This window comes from Lepidochelys kempii, chromosome 5 (assembly GCF_965140285.1).
Source record: "Lepidochelys kempii isolate rLepKem1 chromosome 5, rLepKem1.hap1, whole genome shotgun sequence".
In the NCBI taxonomy this organism is placed as follows: Eukaryota; Metazoa; Chordata; order Testudines; family Cheloniidae; genus Lepidochelys; species Lepidochelys kempii.
In genome coordinates this window covers 25273225-25292272 of record NC_136384.1, presented here as the reverse complement: position 1 = coordinate 25292272, position 19048 = coordinate 25273225, and the positions used below count along the sequence as shown (strand labels likewise).

Genomic DNA, 19048 nt, shown 5'->3' with positions numbered 1-19048 from the left:
TACTATGAGTTTCCTTGCTTTTCAAAATTTATTGTTACTAAAACTTAAAGTAAAAGAGTTAACACTTACCTCTGCTTCTTTTTTCTTTTTTAACAACTTTTGGGCTTCAATAGCTTTCAAGGTACGGTTTGGTGGTGGTTTTGGAATCTGTATAATAGCTGCTTGAATCCTGGCCATTATTTCATTTTGTCTCCTTCTTCCCTTACGATGCTGAATATCCAGTATAAAATCTGTTCAGTTACTTGAATGTATGTAAAAATATACTGTACAAGCATTGTAGTTCATCCATAGAAAAATTCTTATAAGCAGAAAGTACTTGAACAAACAAGTTCCAATCTTGCATGTAGTGCTATAAAAACTTACAATTAAACCATTTTTCTAAAAGTAGAACATTAAAAAAAAATGTGAAATCAAACAGCCCATCTCTATATATTGTGTATAATTAAGTCTTAAGGACTGTATTTTGAGTTCTCCTGATTTGTCATCCCCTATGCGCATGTGAACAATCTTTTCTCTGGGCCAAAAACAGATTTTGTAAACTAACTTTCTAACTCATCAACAGTCATAGCAACATTCTAGCACACTATGGCTCCGCATGTGGTTGGTCCACGTTGGGGGAGGGAGGTATACTATTCAAACAACAGTATCAGAAGGTGTATGTCTTCACAATGCAGAACGCCTCCTGGGGCTGGTAGTAGTGGGGAATAGTACACAAAGAAATGTTCCTTGCTACATTCTTCCAAAGATGCATCCAGGAGTCATTATGCAGCTTTACTGGTATGTTGGAATCAGGGTCTTCATCTCATCCCCTCCCTGTGCAGATAGGCACCCCCAGCAGCTTGTAGCATCGCCAACCCTGCACTCCCAAGTGCTCACAGCCACGTCTTCCCTCCCCACCACTGTGAAGGTGCACTACTCTGTGGCCCTTCCCCATTTTGTGCCACCACAGAGGGAGAGGGATAGACCTCAGTGTCACACTATTTTTATTTACTCAACTCCATTACAGATAATACCAGTGTGCCTCCACAAAACATGACTACTGATCTATCAGATGGAGGATTTTTTAATAATCAAAATTTGTAATATGTATATTTTTAAAATTAAAAACTGGTAATATAATAATTAAAGACTTTCTTCTTTCACTGACAATTGCATATGTTAACATTTCCCTTTTTTCATTTCTCTTCTTTCTCTGAGAGAAAGTTGCATGGACTCTCACCATTTTTCCTATGTCTCCTCTGCTTTTTTTGCATTTTTTTTTGTCTCTTCTACTTTCCCCTTTCACCACCCTTAGTCCTCTCTCTCAAAAGGCTTTTAAAATTAAATTGGATAAAATAATATAAGCTGAATCTGAAATTAATACTCCTCATTCAACAATTGATTGATAAAGGACTGAAGAACCCCATCCCCCAATGATATTGAAGTGCTGCTCTGAACTGAGGGAAAAAACAGTATGTTGAAAGGCTTCCTATTCTCTTCTAAAATTTACTTTTTTTCCCTCTTTAGAAGCAACGAGTACCCCATGTGATATCTCTGAGTAGCATTTCAAATACAGTCAAGCACCAATTCTCCTGTGCCTTTTTGATCAATTGTTGAAGCTATCTTCAGATCCAATCTTTTGGACATCAATTGAGATTATAAAGTAGGAAGAGGTAAAGCTGCATCCGTGGGTCAGGAGGTGGGATAGATACCAAAGTGACACCTTCAAGCAGAATACATTAGATTAGGTATACATGGATAAGAGTTTGAGGTTGGGTGGAAAAAGCAATTTACCTCCTGAGATTAAACAAAAAACAAAACAAAAAAATCAACCCCAAAAGGGACCATTATATCAAAGATAAGAGAAGCGTGATTTTAAATGTCATTTACATTTTTTGGTAAAGAATATTTAGATGGGTAAGGATAGTTTTCTTTCTTTTCTTAAACTGATAAGACCCACTTTATAATCATAGAAGATTCTTCACGTTACATGTCATGTTTGGATATTACAACTTTTCATGTGATTGTGGCATTTGCCCTTTATCCTTATTTCTAACAATTCACTTGAGTGATGACAATATACAAACACACCAAACACTTTAGTGTGTGTGTGTGTGTGTGAGTAAATATTAATATTTTAGGTGATTTATAAAATACTATTGGTTATACAGCCACATCTTTATGTTTGTTAAGAGTGTTATACTTTTTCAGCTTCTCCATCAATATGTACATGTGGAGCAATATAAAGGGAATTAATGCCTTCAACAGGACTAATAAAACACATAAAGTTTACATAAGTAAACATCTGCAGGATTGGATTCTTGCTATGAAAAAATAAATTGGCTTTTCACCTTTTCAATGTCTTGGGCTCTTTGCTCCTCCTGGATTTTTTGAACTTTCTGTTGTTCTGCAAACTGTATACGAGCTATTTTATTTTCCATGTGCTTAGATTTCATTTCAAAATGCTCTGAAACCTGTTGCAGTCTCAAGTCAGTCTGCCGTGGCATTAGGTTTCTAAGACGCTATGATGAAATAATGTTTCAAGATATCTCAGAGTTAGAAACAGTAACACAAACATTACATTTAAGCACTTAAACATTAAACTACTGTACCTCCAAAACTCAAAACTGTCCTAAAGGGACATTTAAGAAAATAGTTTTGAATAGGCACTTCCCATATACTGATGTACGCAGAACAACAGCCAGATATACAGGATTTTTTTTTCCAGAAAAGTTGCCAGATTTTCTGCAATTGACATAGAGAGTTGTAAATTACAGAACGGCAAATGGTATTTGAACCCATGAAGTCAGTCAGTTGCAGGAAATGCTGAATCAGGTGTTCCTTATTACTTTAGCTGCACCTCTTTTCCCTTTTTGGTTTGTGCTATCCACATACAACCTCCTTGGTGAAGGGATATTATGGCTGCTCCCACTTTCCTTGAGGATCGTTCTGCCAGTGAAGTCCTATGTCTTATTTTGTGCCATCAAACACATATAAACAAGGGATAAATTTGGTTCACAACATACAGCTTATTTAAAATTGCTCACCCTCATGAGGGAGTGTGGCCTGCTCTCAGAGAGCACTATTAATGAGATCAGGGAGTGTGTGCTCTGGCAGGACCTACACCTCTAACGCTGTTCTCAGTCTTCTGCTCTTTGCTCAATTTCAGCATGCAAACTGTACTGCCGAGAAGAATAAGATGGCAGCTGCTGTAAAACTACTGACCTGTGCTGTTATTTCCTTTGAGGCAAAAAAGAAGCCTGGGGAAGAAAGTAGGCAACAAATGGAAAGAGGCAAAGCAAGTAAACAGAGAATCTTGAAGCTGATTGGCCTGCCTATGAATCAATGAAGGGGATGGAAAACTAAGCATCTGTCACAGACACTTCACATAGGTACTCTTTGTTGAACAGAAGGTTGAGTTAAATGAGCTGAATGCTTTTTTGTTTGTTTGTTACCAAAAGGTATATGTAAATGTGATGCATTTTAGTCTGTTGATTATCTAGTGATGTATATGACAAACTTAATTAACCTACCTCTCGATACAACTCACTCTCAATGCCCTGGAGCTTTGCAGGTGCTGCAGGTCTCATTGCTTCCATGGCGACTCCCGTGAGCCCTGTCTTTTTCTTTTTTTCTAGGGCAACATACAGTTGATACAAAAGCTTGGTTGCAGCCCCATGCTGTTCAGTCATGATATTTTGGGCCTCATTTTGGTCAAACTGCACACCAAGGAGTTGAAGTGTTGGTTCCAGGCGAGAAAAATTGTTAAGTTTAGAGTTTGCAACCCTATATGTTTAAAAAACAAAACTATATGTAGTATGGTATTTTGCTACTATAAAGTACTATGTCACTTTGCACTTCATAAAGTTTATTTTCATAGATCTTAAAGCCCGAAGGGACCACTAGAAACACTACCTGAAAGTCCAAATTGCTGCAGTAAGCACTGTGACGATATATACCACTATATCAGGGTATATGGAAAAAAACTGACTCTGAATAAGAGTTAAAAGTAGGTTGTAATGTGCATGGTGAATACAGAAATAATGGATTATTCGTTGATACACTCTCAAAAGAAACAATTCAAAATACGAAAGCTCAACTGGAGTCTAAAAGCAATCTAGGATTTTTGTTAGATTTATTTTAAAAAGGTATACGACTGGTTAAAAAAGCTCTTTACTTAGATTGTACTGTGGATAGTGCTTTAATCTAGCTAGCATGGTTAATAGTGAAGACACGGCAGCAAGGACTTCACTGCAGGCTAACAACCCAAGTACGTACCCAGAGTCCCTGATGCACTTGTACGGGGGCAGCTAGCCTGTGCTGAAATGTGTGCTGCCACGCCTTCATTACCACAGTAGACCCTCAGAGTGATGAACACCTCGGGAACAGAGGTTGTTTGTAAGTCTGAAATGTTCATAATTCTGAACAAAACATTATGGTTGTTCTTTCAGAAGTTTACAACTGAATATTAACTTAATATAGCTTTGAAACTTTATTATGCAGAAGAAAAATGCTTCTTTTAACCATCTCTAAACAAAACAAACAGAGAAACAGTTTCCTTACCTTGTCAAATCTTTTTTTTAAAACTTTCCCTTTATTTTTTTTAGTATTTGCTTTTTTTTTTGGTCTCTGCTGCTGCCTGATTGCGTACTTCCGTTTCCATATGAGGGGTGTGGTTGACCAGTCAGTTCATAACTCTGGTGTTCATAACTCTGAAGTTCTACTATACTGTTATCTGTGCTAAGTAGATTAAAGCTAGCACAAGTATGCCTACCTGTTCTCCAAGCCCACCTTAATTTGCTAAGTGGATATGTCATTAGATAGAAGTTCTACCCTACTACTTCCTATTTCATTGGAAGAGTTTACTACAATGTCCTTTGCCCAGTCAATGGGAAACTTACTGTAAATTCCAATTCCTGCATAATTTACATCAGAAGTGAATTCTGACTGATACGTTAAAAAAATGAGGGACATGCCTCTGACTGATACTTGGCCCCTTACTCCAGTCATGTTTTTTAGGAACAGCAGGAACAACTGCTTATCTGAGGAAGAGCAGCAGACCATTAGCTGGAAGAAGGTTCAGAAGCCTACATAAGTGTAGTACACTGAGATGCGGTGATGCCTTCAGTTTAATTCTGGGCTGCTACCATAAAGTCATCCTCTGGGAAGAAAACTCCCGATGCAGGAGACTGAAATGTTTCTGTTTCCACAAACCAAAACAACATTAAGTCAAAACAAAAATTTTCATTTAAACATTTCAAAAACAAAATGAAACAAAAAAATCTCTTTTGAAATTTCTAGTGAAACCCAAATTCTTCCTCCAAAAAATTTGGAACAAATATTATCCCATGAATTTTTGAGAGAAAAAAAAATCAGTTTCCCCACCAGCCATACGGACAATATATTGCATACATAAACTATATCTATTGTGACAGGGTCGGGCCAGATGGCTACAGGAGGGTAATAGAAGGCAGATATATTAGCCCCAGGCTAAGCAGGTCCCATTTCCCTGGGTAAGGTAACAGGGACGGTTCCAGAACAATCAGGAACCTTCTGGAGACAATTACGATAGACAGGCTGATTAGAACACCTGCAGCCAACCAAGAAGCTGCTAGAATCAATTAAGGCAGGCTAATCAGGGCACCTGGGTTTTAAAAAGGAGCTCACTTCAGTTTGTGGTGTGCGCGGGAGGAGCTGGGAGCAAGAGGCACTAGGAGCTGAGAGTGAGAACACAGACTGTTGGAGGATTGAGGTGTACAAGCATTATCAGACACCAAGAGGAAGGTCCTATAATGAGGATAAAGAAGGTGTTGGGAGGAGGCCATGGGGAAGTAGCCCAGGGAGTTGTAGCTGTCACACAGCTGTTCCAGGAGGCACTCTAGACAGCTGCATTCCACAGGACCCTGGGCTGGAACCCAGAGTAGAGGGTGGGCCCGGGTTCCCCCCAAATCCTCCCAACTCCTGGTCAGACACAGGAGGAGTTGACCTGGACTGTGGGTTCAGAAAAACAGCCAGGCTGAGGGCTGCCGTGAAGCTCAAAGGCGAGCAAATCCGCCAATAAGCGCAAGACCCACCAAGGTAGAGGAGGAACTTTGTCACACTACATAGATATGCAGTATGAAGAGCCCATAGTGTGAAAAAAAAAATCAGACATTAAAAGGGTGGGGGAAGAAGGAGGTGAGAAAGTTGAGAGGAAGGAAAGAGCCAATATATATCTTGTTCATTCAAACAGGAAAAGCAATGTACTTTCCCCAGCAACAGCCATGGAAAAGGTAGCCTCCACTCCATCCCCTTGTAACTTTCCCTTAAGTTTGAGGGTAGATGTTATAGGATGAGTACCAGCACAACTTGAGAGACCTGTGAGACCAAATATGAGTTTTAAAGCAAACATTGGTCAAGTGGGTTTTTAACAAAATAATTATCCTGCAAACATCGTTAAAGTCAACAGTACTGACTAGAGACACTACACTAAATACAAATTTGAAATATCTAGACCAAGCCACTTGAATTATGACCAGCTAAAGAGACAGGAAAACTTCCAAAAGTAGACCACTTCATCCTTTAAACCCCACAATACTTTGTTATAACACCTTGTCCATGGGCGGTGGGTCGCATAGGTTGGGGGAGGCAGCTCTAGTCCTACAGTTCTGGCCCCTCAGTGCTCCGCATGACAGCTGCCTTCCTGGTACTCCAGGGCTGGGGAGGCTGGGGCCGTGTGCCGCCCACCTTCCCGGTGCTCCAGGACCGGGGAGGCCAGGGCCGCCTGCCTTCCTGGTGCTCCGGGGTTGGGAAGGCTGCGGTCGCGCACCGCCCGCCCTCCCGGTGCTCCTTTGGGGCTGAGGGACTAGCCGCAGGACTGGGCCAGTGGCCGCAGTGGGGGGGGGGCGTCTCTGCACTCTGGTGGGGGCAGTGGCTCTGGGTTCTGGTCGGGGCTCAGCTCCAGCGGGGGGAAGGGGTGGGGTTTGGGGTCTAGCCTCCCCCAGCCAGCGGTTCACGCACCGCCCATGACCTTCTCATAATTCCTTCAAAAGTATCTCTCCTAAAAATCATGCCCTGTCCAATTTCAAATGGATTGGCTTTGATTTGACAAACATAAGAAATGGAAGGAGAAAAATCAGGCTTATGACTTAAGCCTTGTTTCACAAATAGCTATGGAGAGGCTAAGCTCTTTCTGTAACATGGTTCAGTAAAGATATACTACACTGAAGAGTTCTCCTTACAGAGAATCCTAGTATCAAACAGACCTTCATTTTTACTCCAGTAATGGTCTCACTAATGCCGTATATGGAGGTAGTATCACCTCCCTATGTGATGTTCCCACTGCTTATAAACCAAGGATTGTGCTAGCCCACTTGGCCACAGCATTGCACTGGCAGATCATGTTCAACTGGTTATCCATCATGACCCCTAAGGCCTTTTAAAAGTCACTGCATTCCAGGATACAGTCCCCCATCCTGTAAGTATTACATTCTTTGTTCCTAGATATATGACCTTGAACTTGGCTGCATCTGAACTTGTGTTTTAATAAGCCCAGTTTAACAAGTGATCCAGATTTCTCTGTATAACTGACAATGGATTAATTACCACTCCACCAATTTTTGCGTCATCTGGAAACTTTATCAGCACTGACTTTATAGATATTGAATAGCATTGGGACAAAAACAGATCTTTGTAGAACTCCATTAGAAACACTCCATAGAATGATTATTTTCCCATTTTTGAGATCTAGGTTAGCCAGTTTTTAATCTATTTAATATGTTACATCCATTTTGTGTCGTGTTAATTTTTTAATCAGAAGTTCATGCAGTGCTAAATCAAATACCTATTTTCCATTGGACCATGTTGATTGACATTAATTGTGCTGCAATCCTTTATCATCCTAGTATATCCTCCCAGTAAATATTTAATGAATGTTCAGAACCTTTGGAAGTATGCAGCTAATTAATGCAGCTAGTGCATCTAATATGTTGCTAACTAATGATTGGTATGTAACTTCATCAAATCCTGCTAGGTATCACTAAAAAATCTTCAATGATAAACAAATATCTTGTATAAGTTACATAGGAGATATAATACATACTCTAGCTGAGCCTTAAGTTACAAACCTGCTTTGTGAAAATTGGTTAAAGTCATCCTGAAGTTCATATTTGTGCAGAATTTCTCCAATTAGGTAGCCAGTAGAAAATTCTTTTGGGAATGATTTTGGATCTAGGTTAAAAAACAAGAAACAGCAACAAAATACAAAGTACCATATGAATAATATTAGAGATCATTACAGAATGTGTATAATATCAGAGGCTTAAACTCAATTTTTGTTCAACTCATTATTACTCTTATAAAATCTTTACATTGTAAGTTAACGTTAAAGTTTTGTTAATGAAACGACTATATTAAAATAACTTTAGGATTAGAAATGGTCTTCAAGTAGCCAGTACTTACGTTGTATAACTGTACTAAAAGAAGGTTTCAGAGTAGCAGTCGTGTTAGTCTGTACCTGCATAATTAGAGACTAACAAATTTATTTGAGCATAAGCTTTTGTGAGCTACAGCTCACTTTATCCGATGCATGCAGTGGAAAATACAGTGGGGAGATTTATATACACACAGAACATGAAACACTGGGTGTTACCATACACACTGTAACAAGAGTGATCAGGTAAGGAGAGCTATTACCAGCGCGGGGGGGGGGGACACCTTTTGTAGTGATAATCAAGGTGGGCCATTTCCAGCAGTTGACAAGAACATCTGAGGAACAGTGTGGGGGAGAGTGGGGAAATAAACATGAGGAAATAGTTTTACTTTGTGTAATGACACATCCACTCCCGGTCTTTATTCAAGCCTAAGTTAATTGTATCCAGTTTGCAAATTAATTCCAATTCAGCAGTCTCTCGTTAGAGTCTGGTTTTGAAGTTTTTTTGTTGAAGAATTGCCACTTTTAGGTCTGTAATCGAGTGTGCAGGGAGGTTGAACTGTTCTCCGACTGGTTTTTGAATGTTATAATTCTTGACGTCTGATTTGTTTCCATTTATTCTTTTACGTAGAGACTGTCCAGTTTGGCCAAAGTACATGGCAGAGGGCATTGCTGACACATATCACATTGGTAGATGTGCAGGTGAATGAGCCTCTGATAGTGTGGCTGATGTGATTAGGCCCTATGATGGTGTCCCCTGAATAGATATGTGGAAACAGTTGGCAACGGGCTTTGTTGCAAGGATAGGTTTCTGGGTTAGTGGTTTTGTTGTGTGGTTGCTGGTGAGTATTTGCTTCAGGTTGGGGGGCTGTCTGTAAGCAAGGACTGGCCTGTCTCCCAAGATCTGTGAGAGTGATGGGTCGTCTTTCAGGATAGGTTGTAGATCCTTGATGATGCGTTGGAGAGGTTTTATTTGGGGGCTGAAGGTGACAGCTAGTGGCGTTCTGTTACTTTCTTTGTTGGGCCTGTCCTGTAGTAGGTGACTTCTGGGTACTCTTCTGGCTCTGTCAATCTGTTTCTTCACTTCAGCAGGTGGGTATTGTAGTTGTAAGAACGCTTGATAGAGATTTTGTAGGTGTTTGGCTCTGTCAGAGGGGTTGGAGCAAATGCGGTTGTATCTTAGAGCTTGGCAGTAGACAATGGATCGTGCGGTGTGGTCTGGACGAAAGCTGGAGCCATGTAGGTAAGTATAGCGGTCAGTAGGTTTCCAGTATAGGGTGGTGTTTATGTGACCATCTCTTATTAGCACTGTAGTGTCCAGGAGTGGATCTCTTGCATGGACTGGTCCAGGCTGAGGTTGATGGTGGGATGGAAATTGTTGAAATCATGGTGGAATTCCTCAAGGGCTTCTTTTCCGTGGGTCCAGATGATGAAGATGTCATCAATGTAGCGCAAGTAGAGTAGGGGCATTAGGGGACGAGAGCTGAGGAAGCGTTGTTCTAAGTCAGCCATAAAAATGTTGGCATACTGTGGGGCCATGCAGGTACCCATAGCAGTGCCGCTGATTTGAAGGCATACATTGTCCCCAAATGTGAAATAGTTGTGGGTGAGGACAAAGTCACAAAGTTCAGCCACCAGGTTTGCTGTGACATTATCGGGGATACTGTTCCTGACAGCTTGTAGTCCATCTTTGTGTGGAATGTTGGTGTAGAGGGCTTCTACATCCATAGTGGCTAGGATGGTGTTTACACCACTTTTTACAAGCCATTACCCTCTGATCCCACTGAGGGTTACCAAAAGAAACTACATCATCTGCTCAAGGAACTCCCTGAAAAAGCACAAGAATAAGTTTGCACAGACACACCCCTAGAACTCCAACCGGGGGTATTCTATCTGCTACCCAAGATCCATAAACCTGGAAATCCTGTATGCCCCATCATCTCAGGCATTGGCACACTGACAGCAGGATTGTCTGGCTATGTAGACTCCCTCCTCAGGCCCTATGCTACCAGCACTCCCAGCTATCTTAGAGACACCATTGACTTACTGAGGAAACTGCAATCCATCAATGATCTTCCTGAAAACACCATCCTAGCCACTATGGATGTAGAAGCCCTCTACACCAACATTCCACACAAAGATGGACTACAAGCTGTCAGGAACAGTATCCCCGATAACGTCACAGCAAACCTGGTGGCTGACCCATCACTCTCACAGATCTTGGGAGACAGGCCAGTCCTTGCTTACAGACAGCCCCGCAACCTGAAGCAAATACTCACCAACAACCACACACCACACAGCAAAACCACTAACCTAGGAACCTATCCTTGCAACAAAGCCCGTTGCCAACTGTGTCCACATATCTATTCAGGGGACACCATCATAGGGCCTAATCACATCAGCCACACTGTCAGAGGCTCATTCACCTGCACATCTACCAATGTGATATATGCCATCATGTGTCAGCAATGCCCCTCTGCCATGTACATTGGCCAAACTGGACAGTCTCTACGTAAAAGAATAAATGGAAACAAATCAGACGTCAAGAATTATAACATTCAAAAACCAGTCGGAGAACACTTCAATCTCTTTGAAAAAAGAAAAGGAGTACTTGTGGCACCTTAGGGACTAAGTAATAAATTTGTTCGTCTCTAAGGTGCCACAAGTACTCCTTTTCTTTTTGCGGATACAGATTAACGTGGCTGCTACTCTGAAATCAATCTCTTTGGTCACTCAATTACAGACCTAAAAGTGGCAATTCTTCAACAAAAAAACTTCAAAAAAAGACTCCAACGAGAGACTGCTGAATTGGAATTAATTTGCAAACTGGATACAATTAATTTAGGCTTGAATAAAGACCGGGAGTGGATGTGTCATTACACAAAGTAAAACTATTTCCTCATGTTTATTTCCCCACTCTCCCCCACACTGTTCCTCACATGTTCTTGTCAACTGCTGGAAATGGCCCACCTTGATTATCACTACAAAAGGTCACCCCCCCCCCCCGCTCTCCTGCTGGTAATAGCTCACCTTACCTGATCACTCGTGTATGGTAACACCGATTGTTTCATGTTCTGTGTGTATATAAATCTCCGCACTGCATTTTCCACTTTTATGCATCCGGATGAAGTGAGCTGTAGCTCACAAAAGCTTATGCTCAAATAAATTTGTTAGTCTCTAAGGTGACACAAGTACTCCTTTTCTTTCTACTGAAAGCCAAATTCCATAATCTACTCTATCATCTAAAATCTAAATTTCAATATCAAAAAGTAAATTATACTATTTTAACTGTTTACATTTGGCTCAAAATTAAAATTTTGCAAAACCAGTACTTGACAGGTTACAGTTACTAACTCCTCTGATCCTAAAACACACACAGAAACCAAACCAGCCAGTAAATATGTTCTAATATGCCTGATTTTTCATAAGGGATGTCTCTCATTATAGAATAGATGCTTCTGCCATGTACATTGGGCAAACCAGACAGTCTCTACACAAAAGAATAAATGGACACAAATCTGACATCAGGAATTATAACATTCAAAAACCAGTAGGAGAACACTTCAATCTCCCTGGTCACTCAATAATAGACCTAAAAGTGGCAAATTCTTCAACAAAAAAAACTTCAAAAACAGACTCCAATGTGAAACTGCAGAACTGGAATTAACTTGCAAGACACCATCAGATTCAGCCTGAATAAAGAGTGGGAATGGTTGGGTTATTATAAAACCTAAACATAATGTCCCCAATACTGATTTCCCTCTACTGTTGCTCACACCTTCTTCAGAATTAGGGCGACAGTATTTTCAGTTGAACGTAGTTATTACAGAGAGTTCGCAAAGCCCACTCCAGGTATAGTGAGTATATGAATAATACCAACAGGCCAACAACCCGACTGCCGTCGCAGCAGCAGAACGCTCCTGCTGCCCCCACCTTACCCAGTCACCACATTCCCAAACTTGCCTGCAGAGACCCCGACAACCTCACCCACCTCCCGGACGTCAAAGTCTCCCCAAAAGTGACCCCCACCCATGGCACATCGAAAGTCGAGCAGGGAACCCATCTCTCTCTACCTGTGCACTGATCCTCCAGCTGTGTCGCTGTGGCGCAGGCCCAGGGGCTAGTCCCCTGGGGCACTGCCCTCTGGGACTCCCCTTCGGGCAGCAACTCGGAAGCCCTGGCAGCCCTACTAATGCCCTAACGAAGAACTGCCCGGGGGCTCCTATCCACCGGGCCCCCGCGAACAGACACCCCTGAGCGGGAGCCCCTGTAGCTGCGTAGGCACACGGTGGTCTGTGGGCACCCCCGGGCCCTGCCTCCCCAGCTGCGGCACCGTCCAGGACCCAGGCGTCGGAGCCCCTGACTCACCCACGGTCCGGGAGAGCTTCACCTCCCGGTTCAGCCACTCGCACAGAATCTCCGACATGGCGGCCGCGGGCTGCCGGCGAACCCCACTCACACGGGCCCGGCTCCGCGTCCCGTTACCATGGTGACATGCAGGCAAGCATCTAACGCATGCGCTGTGGAGGGGTGGGCTCGGGACTACATAGCGGGACCAGAGTGTGCCTTGTGAACTGCGCATGCGCAATGGAACAGCTACGCTGCTGGGGGGCGAGGAGAATATGTTCTGCTAAGCGCATGCGTCCACAGCGGGGGAGTGCGCGAACTGGTTTGTGTTGGCCGCGTTTGGCCGCTGGCGCATGCGCAGTGAAGTAAGTATCGTCCTGTGGTGGGTCCTGTAACAGTGTTGAATGGGAGGCAGCTTGGCGCGGGGGAAGCCGCGGAAGGAGAGTTCGCACGGAGAAAGGATGGGGGCTTGGGCTTAGGCCTGGGGCGCGGTTAGGGGAGCTGGAGCATAGGCCGACGCGACCAAGGCGCTTGTGGGGGAAGGGCTGCCCTCGGCTGTGTTGAGAGGGGAATGGGAGGGATGCCCCAGTGCTGGTGGGTTTGGTGTGGGAGAGGGGTGCAAAGCCCAGATGCGAGCGGGCAGGCGGGGGAGGCTCTTGTGAGAGAATGCGAACAGGAGGAGGCTGAAGCTTTTGTGGGACGATAAGGGGAAAATGCTCCGCCGGTGCGTCCCCTGTGGGGAGATGAGGCGTTGGGAGTAGAGGGTGCTGCACAGGAGTGGGAACAAAGTCCTTAGGGCTGTTTGACAGCGAGAGCCATGGGCCCCGATGCTGCGTCAGGCTATAGAGGTGAAGTTGTGCTTGAGGGCAGGGTCTGTATTTTATTGTGCATTGGTACAGTGCCAAGCACAGTGGGTCTGGGTCAGGACACCATTTACATTGAAATAGCCCTGAAAGGCCCCAGTCAAGTTATTGATCAAGTATAAATAACACCACTACCAGTTTGTGCCATGTAGTGATTCCAAAGATGGAAAACCTCTGAAAGATTGTGTCTTCATCTAAATTGTGTCAATTTTTATGGGCTATGGACCCAATTCAGAGGTGATATTTATAGAATATAAATTCAACACTGGTGAGCAAGCACAAGTGAATATAAAATCATGTAACATTTATAAAGGTGGTGGGGAGGAGAAGGGGCACAGTGGGTTAGCACTGTAAATGGAAAAGCAGACCACAGGAGGACTAGGGAGAAAGAGTAGGACAGATCTGGCTATCTTACACATTCTTACATCTTGTTGGTTAATTTTCCCAGCCTTCCATCCTCAGAAGAAGTTATGTATGACATGTACTTGGGTTTGTCTATATAGCTTGTTGGAGCAACCCTCCCAGCCTGAGTCAGCAGACTTGGGGTAGCATGGCTTGCGTTAATGCTCTAAAAATAGCTGTATAGACAGCCCTAAAAGTTGCTGCTCCCGATGGAGATTGCGTTCTGAAGCCTAGCTATCTTGGTAGCTACTTGGGCCAAAGGGGCAACGTTATTGTGATGATGGAAACTAAGAAATCATATCAGTATCCTGTGGGCCTCTTGTTTGTGAGGTGGGGAAAATCAGGTATGTAAAGCCATAAAAACCCTGCATGGGTTGGCACCTAGGGCCTCTAGACCTGCAGCACAGACCCCTTAGTACTTGAGCTTAAGAAGTAACTGTTAATTGGTAGCAGTGTTAAGATGGCCACTCACTCATTTTCAGAATACCGGACATTCCAGTACTTCCTGGAACGTCATGTCGTGTGTGTCCCCCGTGTGACCTCATGCACATGGTGCATGTGAGGTCACGCTGGAGAGGGTGGAGTGGCACGCTTTTAAAAATGGCATCCCCTGTGCAATACTGGACAAAACCACATTCAGTTTTGTTTCAGGATCAGACTGGGGACAAACATCTCAAAAAGAGGACATTCCGGTTTATTCCTGGATGAATGGCCTCCTTAAGCAATAGTAGTTTATCATCTATATGGACCAGTCATCAGAGGGGTGACCTTACGTGCTCTGCCAGTGAGTTACAGAACTACTTGTTAGACAGCAGTAGAATGCTGTGATTTAGGATTCCAGGGTTATTTTTCTGCCTCTGATAAGGCATTGTTTAGAGGGCAATGATTAGACCATTCTTTAGAGCAGGGGAAACAGGACTCTTGAGTGTTGTTTTTTTGTTAATGATGCTTTGTGTTTACTTAAAGCTGGTTTGCCTGTCTCAAATTGCTGTGTGGGGGTGGGTATGCAGGGATTTCCCCATTTTACTGACATCCTAGCAAGCGCATAGATTTGGAAATTCACTCAGTCACTGTGATGAGTTCCCTGAAGTCTGAGTAGTTAATCCCTCCCTATGAGGGGGTGAAGTTGAGCCATGAGGCAAACTCCAGAACAGCACATGGCAATTTTAGAGGGCACAGCTGCAGATCCTTGTGATTGGAGGCAGAAGGATTTTGTGAGTGGTGTGTTTGGTCTGTTTATTGTTTTTTGTTGGTTCTCTGTGAGAGTTGTGTGGCTAGACTGTGGGAATTTGAACAGGCCCACTGAGACAGATCTGTTTGTGTGTCGGTGAGGCTGGCACTCTTGGATCTTTGAACAGACTCAGTGTTTGAAGTCTCCGAAAGTTAATCCCTCTGTGATAACTAGAGGTGAAGACTAGCACTGAGGCTTAGTATATGACAGTTAACAGGCAAACAGGAACAGCTGATTGCAGTTTCAGAGGGAGTTTAAAAAGGGAGCAGGGTTCCATCTGTTTTAGGTATGGTTCCTCATCAAGTAGTGGATATGGATGATGAGGAAACAATTGCTTTTACGTACCTTGGAAGTGCTGTGTTTCTCCTTCTGCTGGAAGACCGAAGAGATTGCTGGTGCATTAAGTGAGAGCTGGCAAACGTACTGGTCTGGAACCACAATTTTTAACACTGTGTAGTATTTGAGAAAATGAAGACTTATTGGACAGCCACATTTGGAAATCATTGCCACAGACATCAAAAGGCCTTCATGGGGAACTGGAAAGAATAGAAATCAAAGAAGTGGATTCGCAATTTATGACCAGGAGGGAAAGGAGAACCAGCAGCCATTCAGCCTGGTTAGAGGTATTGACATGATTAGCGAGTCAACTACCGAAGAACCTGTCTCTAGAGGAAAGAAACAGAAACCTATGGGTGACATTTCTGATGCTTGTTGAACTGCAAGAACATGCAACTGCCAAGAAAGGCTCTTCAACCATCCTGAAAAGGCTGCCAATTGTCACTGATAACTCCATATAAAGAAGAACGGACAGAGAATTCTGTAAGGGACACAAGGACCATAGGAAGGTGTGCTGTTTCTGTGAAGTGAAAATATGAGATGTAATTGCATAGTTGGCTGTGATTGTGAAGTTGACTGGCAAGTGTCCACTGGTGATGGTACACACTGGAACCAATGACTTGGCATCACGTGGATCTTTACAGACTATAGAAGAGTTTAGGAACCTTGGAAGGGAGCTGAAGAAGAGGAAAGTCCTAGTAATATTCTTGGAGGTCCTTCCGGTCCCATGAGAGAGATAAAGGAGAAAACAGAAAATACTGGACGTAAACGTTTGACTGATGTAAAGCTGAAGGTTTTGGTTTTTGGGACATTGGGTCACATTCCAGTGTGGGAGGATGCTATATAAACTCACAAGTGGGGATGGGAGTTAATCTCCACCGGAAACTAGCTGGAGCAAGCAGGATGGGGTTAAACTAACAACGCAAGGGGAGGGTGCTTAGAAACCAAATGCAGTACAAACTCAAACTCAGTGTCACAATCAAATTGATGTGATGTGACCAAGAATGTAAAGAGAAGAAATGTTTCAAATGCTTATATACCAATGCTAGGTAACAAGAAAGAGTTGGCAATTCTTATTGATCATGAGAAATTTTATAACGGGCATTACTGAAAACCTGTGGGAATATTCACATGATAGGTTATAACTAGCAATTTTAAAATTCCAATTTAGGAAGGATATAGTAAATAAAAGATGTATGTATGCAGTAGGGAAGGGTGTCATACTCTACATTAAATACACTATTACCTGTTATAGAGTTATTAATCATTCAGAAGCACAGAATCTTGAATGCATATGGATCAATGTGCTAACTGGGAAAGCCCAGCAATAGGTGCTGGTGGAGTTCTGTTCCAGACCATCAAATTAAACCAAAGAACAGGCTTAGTTACTCATTAAGCACTGTCTGTAATGTATGGAAAGAAAAATTGTGGTGTTATGGGAGATTTCAGTTTGGGAGTTCTTTGCTGGAGATCTCATGCAGCCAGCAATATAACATAATTAGAGTTTCTAAAAATTACATATGATGCTTTTCTAAGACAAAGGTATTGCACCCAACACAAGGGAGCTCTATTTTGGATAAATCACCCCCCTGAGCGACATAAGTTACGCCAACATACGTGCCGGTATGAACAACGCTATGTCTGTGGGAGAGCTTCTCCCGCCGACATAGCTTCTGCTGTTCACAGGTGCTGCAGTAGTTAAGCTGACAGGAAAGCACTCTTCCATCAACTTTGAGCAGTTACATTTCTCTCTAATGTAGCTGTGCCCTTAGAAACTAATATGAAAACATCTATTTTAACATAACTTATTTCCCTCAGACACTTTATGTAAGAAAAAGAAATCCAAGTTGCAGCAGTCTTCTGTGTCACTTTTTATGCCTTTGAATGCTCTGTCCCTCTCTCCTTTTGTTTTTCATTGTCCTACCCACACTATTCTCTCTTAGCAAATTGCCCTGTGTTTCATTTAATTTAGGCCAAAACAAGCTTCCCGTGGTGCAGCTGTTATATGATATCAACTAACACAGTTGTCAACAGATTACCGGACCTCAATTTGGCAATCTCCCTGTATGATTATATTTATGCACTGATCCTACAAGAGATTCTGTAACGTTAGTTTGTTTTACATTATATTTTATACTTTAATTAAAGTACAGATATTTGCCGCCTTTTGCTTTTATGTATGACTCTCGGATTTCCACAGATGCAAATATTTTGATTCCTTTACAGCTGAAATGTAGCTGTGATTTGGCAAATGAATCTGCTGAGGACATGTGCATTATAACAATTTTTATTTTCTAGACTAGAGGAAATTTATTTTTTAAGTACTGAGATTTTGCTGAGCTCTGTACAAGTCTTGAAATATAGATTGCCTCTGCTCCATACTAAACCAGACATATGCACAGTTGTTAGGTTCCATTTTGATTTATTAATAAAACTTTAAATAATCAGGCTCAATTGGAATTTATTAATCAAAAATGTAGTCAAGATTAATACAGCACAATACAGAATACAGAAAGGCTATCAATACCAAACCAGTCTGAAGACTGGAGAAATGACTTTGCAGCTTGATTCAGTCCTAACTCACTCCCAGAAACTACCCTCTATACATGTTGTACTTGGGACAAAGAAGAATTGCTTTCCATAACTGATCTACATATGGAATTCCCCTTATGGTATCTCATCTTACCTAATCAATAAGCTAAAAGTATCTATGACTAAGTCCTTATTGTAGAAAATGCCTGTGGCATAGGTAATGATTTTAAAACATTTCTCAGTGTGCGATCATCTCATTGATCACTGAAGACATTTGCAATAATAAATATCCCTCCTCAATCATTAGTGGTCCCTTCCTGGATACATTCTGCATGAGTCAGTAGGGTCAGGGTAAAAATATTATACACATTCCATCATTTGGTCACACACTAAAATTCAACCTAAGTACAGAGTCCCTTGAATCATAGATACAAAGCACTAGAATTATAGTTACAAAACACTTCGTGCATGAACCAAAGGATCATGGGGGTTTTATATACAAAGAGTTATGGGAACACAAAGAATCATAGGGAGTCTAGTCCATTTGTTAATACAGTAGAGGCACAGGAAAGCCCAGAATTGGGAAGGGTAAGGCTGTTTCTCTCACTGTTTGTTTGGGTATGGCTACACTTAAAACACTACACTGGCATAGTTGCACCACTGTAGCTCTTCTGATGGGAGGGGTTCTCATCAGTGTAAGTAATCCACCTTCCAAAGAGGCAGTAGCTAGCTTGATGGAAGAATTCTTCCAACCTAGCGCTGTCTACACCAGGGGGGTAGGTTGACTTAATTATGCCACTCAGCGGTGTGGATTTTTCACACCCCTGAGCAACATAGGTAAACTTTCATTTTCTAGTGTAGACCAGTCCACAGTAACTGAAGCTGTATTTTTCCCCCACTCTTCATGGTCCATTCCAGGAGTGCCCAATCAGGTCTCTGATCTCCTAA

The 19048-nt window shown here is 42.4% G+C and overlaps 2 protein-coding genes across 18 annotated transcripts in view; one reads left to right on the top strand and one right to left on the bottom strand.

Moving 5' to 3' along the window:
- Positions 1 to 12914, bottom strand: part of SPEF2 (sperm flagellar and cilia associated 2) — a 146893-nt gene extending 133979 nt beyond the window's left edge. For 12 of the 17 annotated variants that reach the window (XM_078852744.1, XM_078852746.1, XM_078852749.1 and 9 more), the window contains exons 1-6: positions 12758 to 12828; positions 8419 to 8488; positions 8085 to 8187; positions 3513 to 3765; positions 2331 to 2501; positions 70 to 210 (exon numbers count right to left, since the gene is read on the bottom strand). In XM_078852744.1, the coding sequence (XP_078708870.1) occupies positions 70 to 210; positions 2331 to 2501; positions 3513 to 3765; positions 8085 to 8187; positions 8419 to 8479 (729 nt within the window). In that variant the 5' untranslated portion in view covers positions 8480 to 8488; positions 12758 to 12828. Of the gene's footprint in view, positions 1 to 69; positions 211 to 2330; positions 2502 to 3512; positions 3766 to 8084; positions 8188 to 8418; positions 8489 to 12757 lie in introns of those variants that run through there. The other 5 variants (XM_078852754.1, XM_078852739.1, XM_073343745.1 and 2 more) reach the window with 3 other exon arrangements.
- Positions 12915 to 13030: 116 nt separating this feature from the next.
- Positions 13031 to 19048, top strand: part of PRLR (prolactin receptor) — a 308636-nt gene continuing 302618 nt past the window's right edge. The window contains exon 1 of the mRNA XM_078852729.1: positions 13031 to 13101. The gene's annotated coding sequence lies outside the window, so the exon portion shown is untranslated. The remainder of the gene's footprint in view (positions 13102 to 19048) is intronic.